Raw genomic sequence first — 14,360 nt, forward strand, 5'->3', positions numbered from 1 at the left:
GGCCGACGCGCTGTCCGACGCCCGCCTTGCACTGCACCAGCACCGGCGTCGTCGTCCCGGCACCGGGCAGCAGCGTCCACGTCCCGAGCAGGTCGGTGCCGCGGTCGCGCGCGCCGCCCACGCGCCGCAGGGAGAAGCCGTGCCGCGTGAGGGCAGCCGCCACGGTGTATTCGTACAGCGTCCCCACATAGACGGTCGAGGTCGGGTCGAGCTTGGTGCGCGCCGCGTAGGACTGGAAGGAAGCGAGGTCGTGGTGGCGTCGAGAGGACGGCGCCGGGTAGATGAGCGCTGCTGGTGCTGAAGAGGTGTTGTCGGATGCGCGCCGCGCGCTGGTCGTGAGGGAGCGGCGCTTCCCCGTGGCGATCGCCAGGAATTGACGCCGTGCGGAGGGGCTGCGTAGACAATACATGGCGTAGTCTGTTTGCAAATGTTGTGGTCGTGGTCGTTTGTTCAACACATCGCGATTTAAAAATCTGTCCGCTAGCTAGGGGGAAGGCGAAGGAAGCTCCAGAAAAATTGTAATTTGTGCAAGGCTGCCACCAACAGCCTCGTCCGATATTCATCAAACCGAGCTCAGGCGTCATAGCGGGGGTTGTAGTGGTTGTAGTGTTCCAGCCGCTCCAGGCACCAAAAGTCAACCCCGCCAAATCTTTCTTCTTCTTCAGCGCGATCGCGTCCTCTTTTTTTTCTTTTTTTTTCTTCCCTCTCCAGAGACCACTCCAGAAAACACATTACCATCATGGGCTCCGTCGTCATCCCCCATCTCAGCTCCGGCTGGCACGTCGACCAGGCCATTCTCAGCGAGGACGAGCGGCTCGTCGTCATCCGCTTCGGCCGCGACTGGGACTCGGACTGCATGCGGCAAGACGAGGTTCTCTACAAAATCGCCGAAAAGGTCAAGAGCTTTGCCGTCGTCTACGTCTGCGACATTGACCAAGTACCCGATTTCAACCAAATGTACGGTACGTTTTGTTGTGTCTCCCCCTTTCCTACTCCTCGCTGCCCGCCTCCTAACTCGATCAAATCAGAACTCTACGACCCTTGCACAATCATGTTCTTCTTTCGCAACAAGCACATGATGGTCGACTTTGGTACCGGCAATAACAACAAGCTCAACTGGGTCCTCGAGGATAAGCAGGAACTCATCGACATCATCGAGACGGTGTACCGCGGCGCGAAAAAAGGACGCGGCTTGGTCGTCAGCCCCAAGGACTACTCGACGCGCCACCGGTACTGAAAAGGAAGGGAAACAAAAGACGGGCGCCATGCGTCAGTCGTCACGCCTCGATCGCTATATATATATATTCAATACCCCAAGGCGTTGACGCGGAAGAAAGGCATGATTGCATTTCCATGGTTTGGGCGGCGTTTTCTAGTAGCTATCAATTACAGCATCACTTTTTGGTTAGAAAGCAGCCTACAACAGCTAGGCTCACTTCAGCACTCATGACATGATATCTATGTCATTATTCCACTGCTAAGAAAATCTCACAAACTAACATTGTATCTCGGCCTCCTTGCAAACGCCTCGTTTGTACGCCATTGTCGCACTATGCATGCAGTACATGTCTTTAAGCCCTGAAATGGCAAATGCGCGTGTATCAAGTATCCAACACGTAGACCCAAAATCCTGCATAAATCAGTAATTATGTAGATAATAACATCTGCCTCTTCCCCCACTACAGCACATCTTGCTGCCCGCCCCCAAACATGTTGGGGCTCGTCGCGGGCAGCTTCGGTACCGGCAGCGGTGGCGTCTTTTCGCGCACGCGATGTTCATCACGCGACCGGCTCGTCAATCTCCGCAAGTTCGTTGAGCGGGCGGCGGTGGCGATCCCGGTCCCGGTCTGCCGGTTCACCATGTTCTCCAGAAAAAAGACGCTGCCAATGTTGGCGGTGGTATTGGGCCGCTCGTCGTCGGCGTCAGAGAACCCCGCCGACAGGTACTCCTCGTCCGACGTCATGTCGCCCGCCATCTGCGGGTAGTACGACGCGGGCGCTGATGGCGACGTGATGGAGCGCGCATGGAGACCGGGTCGGGGCGACGTCACTATGTTAAAGGCGCCGGGGTTCATCGCGTTGGCGCTTGCCTCCCGCGACATGGCCGGCGGTCTGTCGGCGAAGCCATTCTGGAAGGACGTGTTGCTGGATGCTTGATGCAGAATGGGCAGAATTTGCTCGTCGTATAATTGCGTCTCTGAATCAAACGCATCCGGCTCGTACTCCGTCACCGTTCGCGACGACCGGCCGTCGTCGTCTGTGTGGGGGCTTGAGGGCTCGTCGAAAAAGTCGTCCAGGCTGTCCAGCTTGGTCACCAGATCCCCAACCAAAGTATCGGTCCGCCCATCATCCGAGAGCATGGTCCCTGTGCGTTCGTGTGCCTCAAAGTATCCATAGGCAAAATCATCGTTGTGGAATTCAACTTCGGCCGTCGGCGTGGCCTCAGTGGACGATCCGCCTGCGCTCTGGCACATGTAAAATGCAGCATGAATATTGGCGCGCGTGGCCTCTGTCTTCTTGGCAGGCACCGGGATCGCCCACCCTGATGCTTCTGGGATACCAAATAGACTCTGCGTTCGTTCATACTCTTTGCGGATAACCTTGGAAGTGGCGCGCGTCATGCTCATGCGCAAGTGGTGCTTGTCCATGTGACTACCGGAGACGGTCATTATGTTATCCAGCACCCCGAGCGCATTCATACACAAGTCTGTCTGGAGCAGGCGGAGCAGAGGCGAAATAAGATCAGAGCCATGTCCCGTAAGCTCAGGGTTTTTCATGTCAACCTCTGGAATAGCGATGCAGAGGATACGCATTGTATGCACTTTGATCCAGTTGATCGAATTCGTGAGCAGCCCGAGCAAGAAGGTAATCATCTTGAAATCAAGTCGTGGGAGATAGTATTCTCTCAGCGCTCCGAATAGTAGTGTCAAAAGGTCGTTGCCGCTGTTAATTTCGCCATTTATATAATCGTCCATGACCACGCTAATACCTTCTAGACCCTGACGGTCTGCCTCGGCAAACAAAACGCGCGCTGATCGCAGGCTGTCATCCGAAGGCAGGCTTCGTTGCTCCAAATCGTTGAGGAACCGTGGAAAGTTGGCCAGCAACGCGAAAAAGAGACGTTGGTCGTCGCCAATCAGAGGGTCATTGGGAAGCTTGACGAGCTGCTCCATAATATCCAACGTTGGCTGCCAGCATACCGCCGAGCGGAGGCCTTTGTGCAGCAAAGGCTGCAGACCGTCAAACGCTCCCTCCCAGCGCGAGGGTTGGCCATCCGCAATCAGCCGTCGAATGTTGGCAGATCGCAAGTCAACCTTGCCTACTAGCTCGCTAAGCATGTCCACGGCTTCCCTAAACTCTCGCTCGTTGATGGATTCGAGACAAGCACAGGTGGTCCAAAAGAGCTGCGGGAACGTTAGAAGCTTGTCGGACTCGAGCTTGACAATCAATGTCTTGAGAGTTGTCAAGATCTCCATAGAAAAGGACTGTATCTCTGGGTCTTCGTCGGCAATTGTATTCGAAAGTCGGGCCAACATATCGCCCAGCATGTACTGATCCAACGATGTCAGAACACAGCGAAAGATTTGAAACGAGCGACAGGCCAAATGGCGGACGGGGCACGACGTGGCCCAGGTAAGCGAGAGCCTTCCCCATTGCTCTTTGATGCCGGGATACGCAGGCTCAAACGTTTGCAGCACTTCAGCGGTGAGGTATTCCATGCTGGGAGGTACCTTGTTGTCTTGCTCATCAACCTTGCCATTGCTGTCTTCGTAGCTCCAAACGACTGCGCGGTCGTGGCCGCGGACCAAGTCGATGAGTTCCTCAATGGCCTCCTTTCTCGTGTCGTGGAGGTTCTCGTCCATGCGCGAGAGCACCAGCTCGTGTATCAGGTGCACCAGCATCTCCCGGGCCTGCTCTTGAACCAACGGGGTATAATGATCCCACAGAACCGTCACCACATGTAAAAGCGAGGGGATATTCTCTGGTGGCAGGTTCACAGGGGCAACCATCAAATCAACAAGCAAGATCAGAGACAGCTGTCCGAGTGAGAATCCTGCTTGCTTCGTTCCAACTGGCAAAGCTTCGTTAAGATCGGCACAGTACGGAAGGGCGCTCACATCCGGCTGAGGCGGTATCGAGTTTCGCTTTTCGTTAGGCACCATGGCCTTGGGGGTGATCTGCATCAGCAAAAACTCAACGACTTTGATTCCAGGTGTGCCACTCGTGGTGGATAGGAACACAACAATCTGCTTCGCATATTCCACAAAATTTTGCTCTCGTCGCTCAAGACACAACTGCATGATAAAGTCCAATACCAACCGCACGTTACCGGGATGCGGACCTGTCGCCAAGGCCTGCCACAGTGCCTGTACTTCATGGTGGAGGGCGCCACCTGATTTGATAGTAATCTCAAGAAGGTTGGCGAGTAGGACGTATGATTGAGCTGTGGGTCCGCCATTGGGGTCAATCTTCAACTCAATCGCTTGAATCCAGGGCAGGATAACCGCAACGACATTCCGTTGTGCATGCGGCTGGAGGTCTTTGAAGTACAGAGTAAACTCGGACACAATGTGAAAGGCCAGCTCAGTATACGACATGGCGAGTCGCTTCGAAATCTCAAACTGCGCCAACTTGTACACCACCTGCGTCTTGTCCGCAATGCTAATGTCAAAATCGCGAATTTTGGAGTTGCGCTGCTGTCTAATCTCAAGTGAGCGGAGAGCAGCGGCAGACTTTGATCGGACCTCGCTCTGCTCATTTCCAAGAGTAAAGAGACAGAGAGCAAGCATCTTCCAAAACGGACAAGGGTACTCGGGGCATTCTTGGAGCACATCCATGGTCACCATGAAGTAGCTTTCAAGTACTTTGCGTGCGTCTGCAAGGTAGCAGCGCAAGATACAGCGATCCAAGAGATACGGATAGTCTCGGTTATGAATGACGAGGTTCTTCAGCGCCAGTCGGCCAGTGACATTCATACGGTCACTTCCAGAATTAAAGATGGCTTCGACCCATGCCAGCATACGGCGCACGTCAAACTGCAACGTGACACCACTTTCGGTCGTGAATGTGACGGCGCCTGCGCAAAGTGCCGCCATGGCGCTCAAGGCCGCATTTCGCAGGTTTCGTTTCTCAATCTCCATGGCTGCTGTCACCGTTCCTCGCTCTCCCAAAGATTGTTGGTCAATGATGGATTGTCTCATTGTATCCTCTCTGGCGCGAATCTGATTCTGATTCGGCGAGAACCCACACCAATCTTCCATCAGGGAAAAGGCAGACTTTCGCGACTCAAACGTCATCCAACGCGAGGGGTCCTTGGCGCGATTGATACCGTCGAATAAGCTTTCCATCAAACCGCAGTAATGTTGTCGCAGCTTCTGAAACTCCCAGTCCATCTGCACTTCACCGTCCATCAGGAAAAGCTTCAAATCCTTGGCATAAGCGGTCAATGTCGTCAAGAAGAATTCGTTGTCATATACACGTTCATCCCGTAAGAAGTGGGACGTCAGTTTGAAGACATGCGTGATTTCGGTTCGCAGTAAATCCATTTTTCGGTTTCGCCGAGGACTACTGTTTGTCCGCTGGTGAATTCTGGCTCTAGCCTCATCGTTGCATCGAGCTACCTGGCCTTGCAGCTCCTCCAACAAAGATCTGTAGATGTGGATGTTGATTGAGCCCATGGAGACTACAACAGCATCGCGAACTGATGTAGATGACACTGAAAGTAGGGGTATCAGATATTTGAACAACGTTCTAGCCGTTACAATTTTGTCTGTAGAGGTATGCCGTGAGCCTTTGCGGGTATGTTGTCGGTCTTTCGGATTGGCTGGCGATGGCAGCGCTCCAGGGTCAGCCATCGTCGTGCAGGCAAAAATCAAGTATAGCTTCCATTGCTCGATCATGACCTCAGGGTGTGCAGCCGCAGATTTGTTACCTATACGCTGATTCCCGGACTCCCCGGCATACACGAGGCCGCGAGAAGGTTCCGAAAGATAAACGATAGGCTTGTACATTTGGATAATGCGATTGCAAATCAAATCGCGACAAATTGTGACGGCAAACGGACATCTCTCGAAGAAAATGCGTATCAGATTCGGTACAATCTTGAACCAAAGCGTTGCATCATACGATATGTCGCTGGTGCAGAGCTCGACCACAGCTCCTTTGCTGTTAGCATTTTGCAGACCGCGCTGTAGACGACTTCGCTCTGCAACGGAGAGGCTTTCTTCATTGAAGTTCATGACTTGAATAGAGTCATTTTCGAGGATATCAATGAGCCTGAGAGTGTCCTTCTCACCAGAGGTGTCCTTGCCAAGAGCCTTGTCGAATTCAGTAATGAGCCTCAGTACGGTGATAGCGAAGTGGCGCACACGGCGGGATTGAGAGCAGAGAAAAAAGAGCCCATGGGCTTCCGCTTGATCAACCTCGCCCCAGACCTGAGACAGATCCAGTTTTAGGGCTCTCTGGTCAGTTCCTTTGCCGTCGGCATCTCTCATCTTTTGACGGATTTCTTCAATCCAGATCTGCATCAGCTCGACATAAAGGCGCAATGTATTCTCAATGTGTCCCGGTCCCAGCATTCCGCCATCTGACATGGTTGAGTACCGGTCATCAAAGTTGAAGATGAATCGTGCAAAGCCCATGGTCACTTGCTGAGCATGAGCGTGCTTGGCAATTGCTTTGAGGGAGTCGGCAGATGAATCCGCAATGTGGAACTGAACGTGGGCAGTACCGGTGCAGAGCAGGTTGATGAGAGTGTTGAGCTGTATACCGGTGGGCAGGCATCTTGGCAGTGCTTGCACGGCAACGTGTAGAAGCTCGTAGAATGCCTGCCGTTGATCTTGGGCATTCTGGCCGTCATCTTTGCGGGAAAACGTAAAGGACTCGGAAATCGGTGTCTTGGGTCCTGGACTATTGAATTTCTCATCCAAAGTAGCTTGTCCACCAAACGTATTGTCACATAGAATAGCGATTTTTCCCAAAACTTCACAAAACTTGAAGTAGTATTCACGTACCCCATCAGTCAGGACAGAAGTAAGCACGGGCCGCGAGACTGTATCCTTCTTCGGAGGGGCTGTCGGACTTGGAGGTGGTCTTGATTTCATGGACATTACAGGCGAGGTGGGAGATCTGTCAAGGGCGGGTATAGCTTCGAAGGCTTGCGGGAAGGGGGGACGGCCCTGTTCGCCTTTTTCGAGATCCGACATGATGCTGAGAAATGCGCGGATTCCAATCACAATTCTGTCAGGGTCCAGCTGTTCGACCTTGAGCTCTTTGTTTTGCACAAAATATTCCGCGTTGATGAGGGGAAATATGATGTTTTTGAAGCAAAATTCGGGGTATTTGAAGCCAATGATGCGAATCAACTGGATCAGGGGATCGGTGACGGCAGCATCAGCAGCGACTAGACTGCGTTTCGAGGAAGGCATGACAAGTCTGATGACATCGTCTAGCTTCCTCGAGGCACTAGTCTGGCTGTCATTTGTGCGGTAAAGATAAGTCCAGACGAGCCGAGAAACAACCTGCAGGCACAGAGGCTTTGTGAATCTATCCTTGACTTTGGTTTGGAGCGGGATAATTTGCTGTAGCCACTGCGACGTAAAGACTTCCGGGGGAGAAACACAAACAATCGTAGCTGTGAGAGGAAATGCCACAGCCCAATGCCTCGGCTTTAAGTGCATTTGCTGAACGCGTTGACCGACGGCGGAAAGCACATCGGCCCATTTGGCTTGCATCAGATGACTGTTGAGAGCCTTGGCTGCGACGGGACGCAACAGCATATCGAGCACATGGCAGAAGGCGGACTTAACTCTTTGGCCATGGGATTTGCTGAAAAGGCGACCCAATTTTATGAGAAAATCGCAGGATTGCTCCCACGACTCCTCGGGTGACACTTTAATGCGCAGGTGTTTCATGCCGTTGAGCACAAGTTCGATCTTGCCCTCTACATCACGACCAGAAGCCGATGTGGGACTCTTGATAGTTCGTTCCTGAAGACAGTTACTTAGGTCGTCGATGAATCGGCGACTGATTCCCACAAAGTTGATCTCGCTCATGTAGCCAAGCAGCTGGGCAAAAAGATTCCAGTTGGCCATTTTCAAGGGAGAGAGGGCCAGTTGTTCAGTATCGGCGATTTTGAGCTGGCCAAAGATGATACTCTCTAGCTTATCTTCCATCTCTGGCGTGATTGATGCAAGGCTACTTTGGCAGATGACCTCGACAAGGACGCGGCAGAGAATATAGATGGAGACGGTAGAGCGGCGTTCCTGTTGGGCAACATATTCCTGCTTTGCAGCCAGGGACACGCCTGTCGGAAACGCATCGGCGGGGTTGATGCCGGCGGGTTCTGTGTTCCGTCGCATCAAGGGTGTGCCAGGGGGGTTATTGCGCAGTTGCTGGAGCTGACTGCGGGCGTCGTTGGCTGCATCACTCTTGCTTTTGCGCCAGAGCATCATGGAATCGATCAAAGCTTTCGGTTTAGGACTGGCAATGTGGCCGAGTGCGACGATGAGCTGGTCAAAGCCAAGATCAACGCCGGGACCGCATATTTGGTCGACGCTCGGTTCAGGGTCGAAGGGCACAGTGATGCATTCGTTGAGCTTTTCTTCCGCCTGTGCGATGAAGGAGGTGAAAAGAACATGGAGGGCGTATTCTCCGACGGTTTTCTGGTCGTCACGGTGTCTAGAAGAATGCGAGTGGTGGGTCGGGTGGTCGCGTCGCGATTTGCCATGGTCGATTTTGCGCTGGGTTGCGCCAAAGCTAGGTACGTCGGTCGCCGAAGCCGACTTTTCCATGGCAGCGGGCGATGCGCTTCCCGGAGTGGCCGAGGGCAATGCGGCGGCGGCAACGTCCATCCTCGCAGCGACCGAGTCCATGTCGAGTCCGACGCCGGCGGCGGCAATCATCTGTGGACTCAAGGGGCTGGAGGCGGAGCTGGCGATGCTCCCATTTCTCGAGTGCTGTATGCCGTGCACGATGGAGGTCTGGCGGTGGTGTCCGTAGGCGGCGACGCGCGTGGCATCAATGTTTTGTCGGGCAGAGGCGCCAGTGGCGGATCGCGGCGAGGTCAGCGGCGGTGGGAGACGGGGGACCTTTTCGGCGGACGACTCGCGCGAGTGGGCGATGGTCGGCGGGGACAGCACGGGCTCGGGAGACACTAGACGGATGGTATGCTCCCAGGAACGGTCATCGTCTTCCAAGCGCGAGACTGATCGCGAGGCGGCGGGATACTTGGGTGGCGGTAGCGGCGGCGGCTGGGGGGAATCGAGGGGTGGTTGCGACGGAGCTGTGGTGATGAGAGCCAGATGTCAGCAAGGAGTAGGTAGAGTAAGAAAGGGCCAGAGCGCTGGTATTTTTTTTTCAAGCATGTAGAAGCAAAAAAAGATGGACGGTGCGCGAGGATTGGGCCCATGTCAAGCGTATCGCGTTACGGTGCGGTGCATAGACGGATGGTCTTCACCCGATAGGCACATGTAGCAGTTTCGAACATATGGCCAAGGGAGAGACGAGGAACCATCAAGATGATGAGGTCGGACGTGCGCGGGAATGTTGAAACTCACCCATTGCGTGTTCCAATCAGGGGCGTCACCCCGTCATTAGCTTCCAGTCATGCGTGGCGGGCGCTCAGCGACGAATGTCGAGGCGGGATGGAGAGGGGCAGCGCGGGAACGTTTCGAAACTGAAGACGTCTTGGCCAATGCTATGGTGGGATATGGCGGGATGATGGGACAAAGGTTCAAAGCACACGCGCTCATCAGCGAGCTAGTGATGGATGGATGACGCTACCTTGGGCAAGCTGTCCGGGGCGAAGATAAAATGTGCCGCCGCCCTTGTTTCGCTAGTTAGTTGGGTCCCTCTTTGGCGGATCTTCTTGGGCGGATCTTCTTGGGCCTTCTTTCAGTTGTTGAGGGTGAGGGCAAGCAGCAAGAGTTCAGGAACAGGGTCCAAGCCAGGCGGGTCTGGGGCGGAGATGGAGATGTCTACAGGGTAGGTTGGTAGGGAGAGGCAGGTAGCTGCGAAGAAGGGAGGTTTGCTGTTTCGTTTTCTTGACAATCCATCGTTTTTATGCTTGTGGGTAGGTTCGCGGGATTTTCAATGTCTGTAATTATGCGCTTATTCATCTTGTGCTACCATTGTTGATGCCCGTGATCGATCGGACGTGGTACCACGGAGTCTTGGTAACTACCTACCTATGCGCACACGTATGTATGCAACACAAACAATCAATATTGTGGTACCAAAACTCGAGTACCCGTTTCCCAGTCCTTGTATGTACAACGTATTAGAAAAAGAAAAGAGTAGTCGAAATCCAAGTAAATATGACCAAGTAACTAGGAACCCATCCTCCCAGGGACAGGCAAGTCTCGTAACTACATACTCACCGTGTTACGGAATAATAATTTATTATAATTTATTATAATTTAATGTACAAATTAGGCGACGAGAATGCAAGGTCTGTGGCGTCGGCGGCGCGCTGTGAGGCTGACACCGCCACCGCTTCCCGCCATCGCATCGCTCTTGCTCAACGAAATGTGTACAATTGCAATACTTACCAAGTCGCGAGGAGGGAAATCTTTTCCAAGTCAATACTGCTTTCCTTCCCATAATACAAGACACATTCTCACACTACATATTTTCGTGACGATCTCATCATGGCCCGCATATGCATATTCGCCATTCACAAGCCCGCATTCAGAAGTCAATACACAATTACTGGCCCCAGCCGTGATACCACAGCCACTTCAGAGCAAATAGTAGCCAAGCTGCATACAGTGCTGAGAAACCGCCCCTTTCTCGTCGTACACGATGGGCCTGACACAAAGTGCCCCGTGGCGGCCGTGTCTCGCCTCCCCTCGTTTTCGACTTACTTTGAAATTTGCCTCGGCGACAGCGCCGCGAAAGACGTGGTCTGGGAGAAGCTCCATACGACGCACCCATGGGGCAGGAAGCACACCTGGGGAACCATGGTGCCGGGGGAGAATAGAGGCAGCCCCCGCCGTCTGCATTTGGTCTGGACGAGGACACGCAAGGTCATAGTCGACGGCATGGCACGCCGGCCGCTCAGCACGCGCAACTGGAAGCTCACAGAGGTGCCGCCGTCGGAGGATGAGGATGGGCGCCGGATCGGCAGCGGTACGAGCTGGACGACGCTGGTAGGAACCGAGCCCATTTTGGCCGTCTTCACCAGCAGCACGGAACTCGGCAAGTGCGGAAACCTGCAAGTCAACGTGGACCACGGCCGGGCCTTTGACCTGATGCTGCTGACGACATGCCTGTCGCTCTACTCGGCCGGACTATGCTGATGGAAGTTTTCCTTGCAACAAGGAACCATGGCTATGGGCCGGCAAAGAGAAGACGGGGATTTTTGTGGCCGACTTGTCGAAAAATCAGTACATCATAGGCTGGGTGGCTGGGCAACTGGGGTAGACATGGTATAACCCTGTACAAATTAACTATAATACAAATTACTCCGTACAGATTACAGATTGAGAAGCCTTTCTAGCGATCCTGGGTACGTACCCAAGTACCTAGCTTACCCTAGGTTTGTAGTTCCCTATGTATGTACCTACATAGTTACCTTAGTAGGTAGCTGCACTGCATCCCTGCATTGCTTAACCGAGAATGGAGTGCCAATCTCGGCAAAAGATTTCACAAGCCAGGTCCTTTTCCGGTGAATCTGTCGCCCCCAACAGTCTTCTGCGTCTCCTAACTACTTATTAGTCTGATGTCACGGCAGGCAAACCCATCAGAGCGCGATCGGTTGACGGAAATGGAGCGAGGCGGCCCAAAGTGGATTGTATATCTTGGTGTCTGTGTGGCCAACTATATTCCGACCGGAATCAACTTCGATCAACTCCAATGCCGCCACCACACCCATCCGGACGAATTAGTGCCCTGCCCGCCACACACCCGTTGCAACGTCAGTGTACATCTTTTCTAAGACTGCGCATTCCGCGACTTCTGACTGGAGGGTGACCCCTCACCAACCCTTACCCCGGTCCCTCGTTGGCGTTTTTTGGGCTGGCTTCTCTTTTGTCTGAGCTGAGTTGTCAAGGGCGCGCCGGCTCGGGGTCGTTGAGCTGGACCAAGCAGAGGCCAGCTATTAGGCATAAATAGAAGCCGCTGGTAGCCACACATTCTCCCTCGAGCTTCTGTTGTGCCATCATGATTGTATTGCTTCCTCCGTGTAGAATCAACATCTTCTTCTTGTTGTCTTGATCCAACATCTCCAACGTTTTATAAAACTACCGCTAGCTCATAGTCATGGCGTCCTACGAGGTCATTGGCATCGCCCTCGTCGCCGCCGCGTACCTTCTCTTCAAGCTGCTCAACGCGACCGACACGCCCAAGATCAAGGGCCTGCCCGAGATCCCCGGCGTGCCCATCTTTGGCAACCTCATCCAGCTTGGCACCGACCATGCGCGCGTGGCCAAGTCATGGGCCGCCAAATACGGTCCCGTCTTCCAAACCCGTCTAGGAAACCGAGTACGTCTTGGCTAGCCAGCTCTGGGAGAGTTGTCGCGAGATCCCCTCCTCCTCCCCCCTCTCCCCAAAGTTTTGGTCCTCCTCGCTAACCAAACAACCGTCCTGCCCCAGCGTGTCATCTTTGTCAACTCGTACGACTCAGTCCGGCACTTTTGGATCACGCACCAGTCGTCCCTCATCTCACGGCCAACCTTTCACACGTTCCACTCGGTCGTCTCCTCGTCCCAGGGCTTCACCATAGGCACCTCGCCGTGGGACGAGTCATGCAAGAAGCGCCGCAAGGCCGCCGCCACGGCCCTCAACCGGCCCGCCGTCCAGTCCTACATGCCCATCATCGACCTCGAGTCCATGGCGAGCATCCGCGAGCTGCTGCACGATTGCGACGCCGGCCGCCGCGACGTCGACCCCATTTCCTACATGGCCCGCTTCGCCCTCAACACCTCCCTCACCCTCAACTACGGCTTCCGCATCGAGGGCGCCGTCGACAGCGCCCTGCTCCAGGAGATTACCCATGTCGAGCGCATCATCTCCAACTTTCGCTCCACCAGCAACAACTGGCAGGACTACGTGCCGCTGCTGCGCCTCTGGAGCAAGCAGAATACCGAGGCCAGCGAGTTTCGCGCCCGGAGGGACAAGTACCTGACGGACATGTTGACGGATCTGCAGAAGCGCATCGAGGAGGGCACGGATAAGCCCTGTATTACGGGCAATATTCTCAAGGACCCCGACGCCAAGCTCAATATGGGTACGTTTTTGTTCATGCATCGTGTAAGTGCTCGTGCCGCATACTGATTTCAAGACAGCTGAGCTCAAGTCCATCTGCCTGACCATGGTCTCTGCTGGGCTTGACACTGTGCCTGGCACCCTAATCATGGGTCTGGCGTACCTTTCTACACCGGCTGGCCAAGCCGTCCAGGCCAAGGCCCTCGCCGCGATCCACGAGGCCTACCCCAACGGTGATGCCTGGGAAAAGTGTCTTGTAGAGGAAAAGGTCCCCTACGTCACTGCTCTCGTCAAGGAAACGCTGCGATTCTTCACCGTCATTCCCATCTGCCTCCCGCGCACCAACATTAAAGACATTCCCTACGAAAACACCGTCATCCCCGCCGGCACCACCTTCTTCATGGTACGTCAGCGCCCTTTCACATTCAACCGGTGGTTTAACCCCCCCCGCTGACATTGCTTCCCGCACAGAACGCCTACGCGGCTGACTACGACGACGACCGCTTCAAGCTGCCGGAGCAGTTCATCGTCGAGCGCTTCCTCGATGACCACGAGGTCGGCACGCCGCACTACGCGTACGGCGCCGGCTCGCGCATGTGCGCCGGCTCGCACCTTGCCAACCGCGAGCTCTTCACCGCCTACATCCGCATCATCACCGCCTTTGCGCTCTCCCAGGCCGACGACCCCGCCGACCGCCCGGTCATGCACTGCCTCGACTGCAACAACACTCCCACGTCGCTCACGCTCGACCCCAAGCCCTTCAAGATGAAGCTCCGGCCCAGGGACGCTGCCCAGCTGCAGCAGTGGATCGCCGGGGCCGAGGCGCGTACCAAGGATCTCTGATACAAAACAAGAGATGGGTAAAGTGGCCAATCAAACCCAGGAAACCCTGATCTGTGCGCCCGCCGCGCGATGGCGCGAGACATGTGCGGCTTCGGGTATTGCCGTCGTCGGCTCAGGATATGCATCAAGAGAATGAACAAGACAAAATACTAAAATTATCAATGTATTTGCTAAAGTGTCACGCCTCGAAACTTGTTGGTGCTCTCCCGCGTACGTGCGTCAAACTTTTCATCCTGTAAGTAGAATCGACAAAAGGAACAGAAAAAAAATCCCATGGCGTGTAGCAACTACAAACACCTTCTCCTCCATCA

General features: G+C 54.3%; 4 protein-coding genes across 4 annotated transcripts; 3 read left to right on the forward strand and 1 right to left on the reverse strand.

Annotated features, from left to right (window-relative positions):
- Positions 1 to 739: 739 nt before the first annotated feature.
- CCM_02550 (mitosis protein dim1) lies at positions 740 to 1,237 on the forward strand (the record flags this gene model as incomplete). The annotated part of the gene is made up of 1 exon (XM_006667702.1): positions 740 to 1,237. The coding sequence occupies one exon, from the start codon at positions 740 to 742 to the stop codon at positions 1,235 to 1,237; it is 498 nt and encodes a 165-aa protein (XP_006667765.1).
- A 442-nt stretch (positions 1,238 to 1,679) lies between these two features.
- On the reverse strand, positions 1,680 to 9,561 carry CCM_02551 (cell morphogenesis protein (PAG1), putative; the record flags this gene model as incomplete). The annotated part of the gene is made up of 2 exons (XM_006667703.1): positions 1,680 to 9,283; positions 9,558 to 9,561. 2 exons carry the CDS (start codon positions 9,559 to 9,561, stop codon positions 1,680 to 1,682), a joined length of 7,608 nt encoding a protein of 2,535 aa, XP_006667766.1.
- A 1,088-nt stretch (positions 9,562 to 10,649) lies between these two features.
- CCM_02552 (uncharacterized protein) lies at positions 10,650 to 11,300 on the forward strand (the record flags this gene model as incomplete). Its single annotated transcript, XM_006667704.1, has 1 exon — positions 10,650 to 11,300. The coding sequence occupies one exon, from the start codon at positions 10,650 to 10,652 to the stop codon at positions 11,298 to 11,300; it is 651 nt and encodes a 216-aa protein (XP_006667767.1).
- Positions 11,301 to 12,261: 961 nt separating this feature from the next.
- Positions 12,262 to 14,049, forward strand: CCM_02553 (cytochrome P450 phenylacetate 2-hydroxylase; the record flags this gene model as incomplete). Its single annotated transcript, XM_006667705.1, has 4 exons — positions 12,262 to 12,483; positions 12,595 to 13,228; positions 13,287 to 13,609; positions 13,678 to 14,049. The coding sequence occupies 4 exons, from the start codon at positions 12,262 to 12,264 to the stop codon at positions 14,047 to 14,049; spliced, it is 1,551 nt and encodes a 516-aa protein (XP_006667768.1).
- Positions 14,050 to 14,360: the final 311 nt, after the last annotated feature.

This window comes from Cordyceps militaris (genome assembly GCF_000225605.1).
Source record: "Cordyceps militaris CM01 unplaced genomic scaffold CCM_S00002, whole genome shotgun sequence".
Lineage (NCBI taxonomy): Eukaryota > Fungi > Ascomycota > Sordariomycetes > Hypocreales > Cordycipitaceae > Cordyceps > Cordyceps militaris.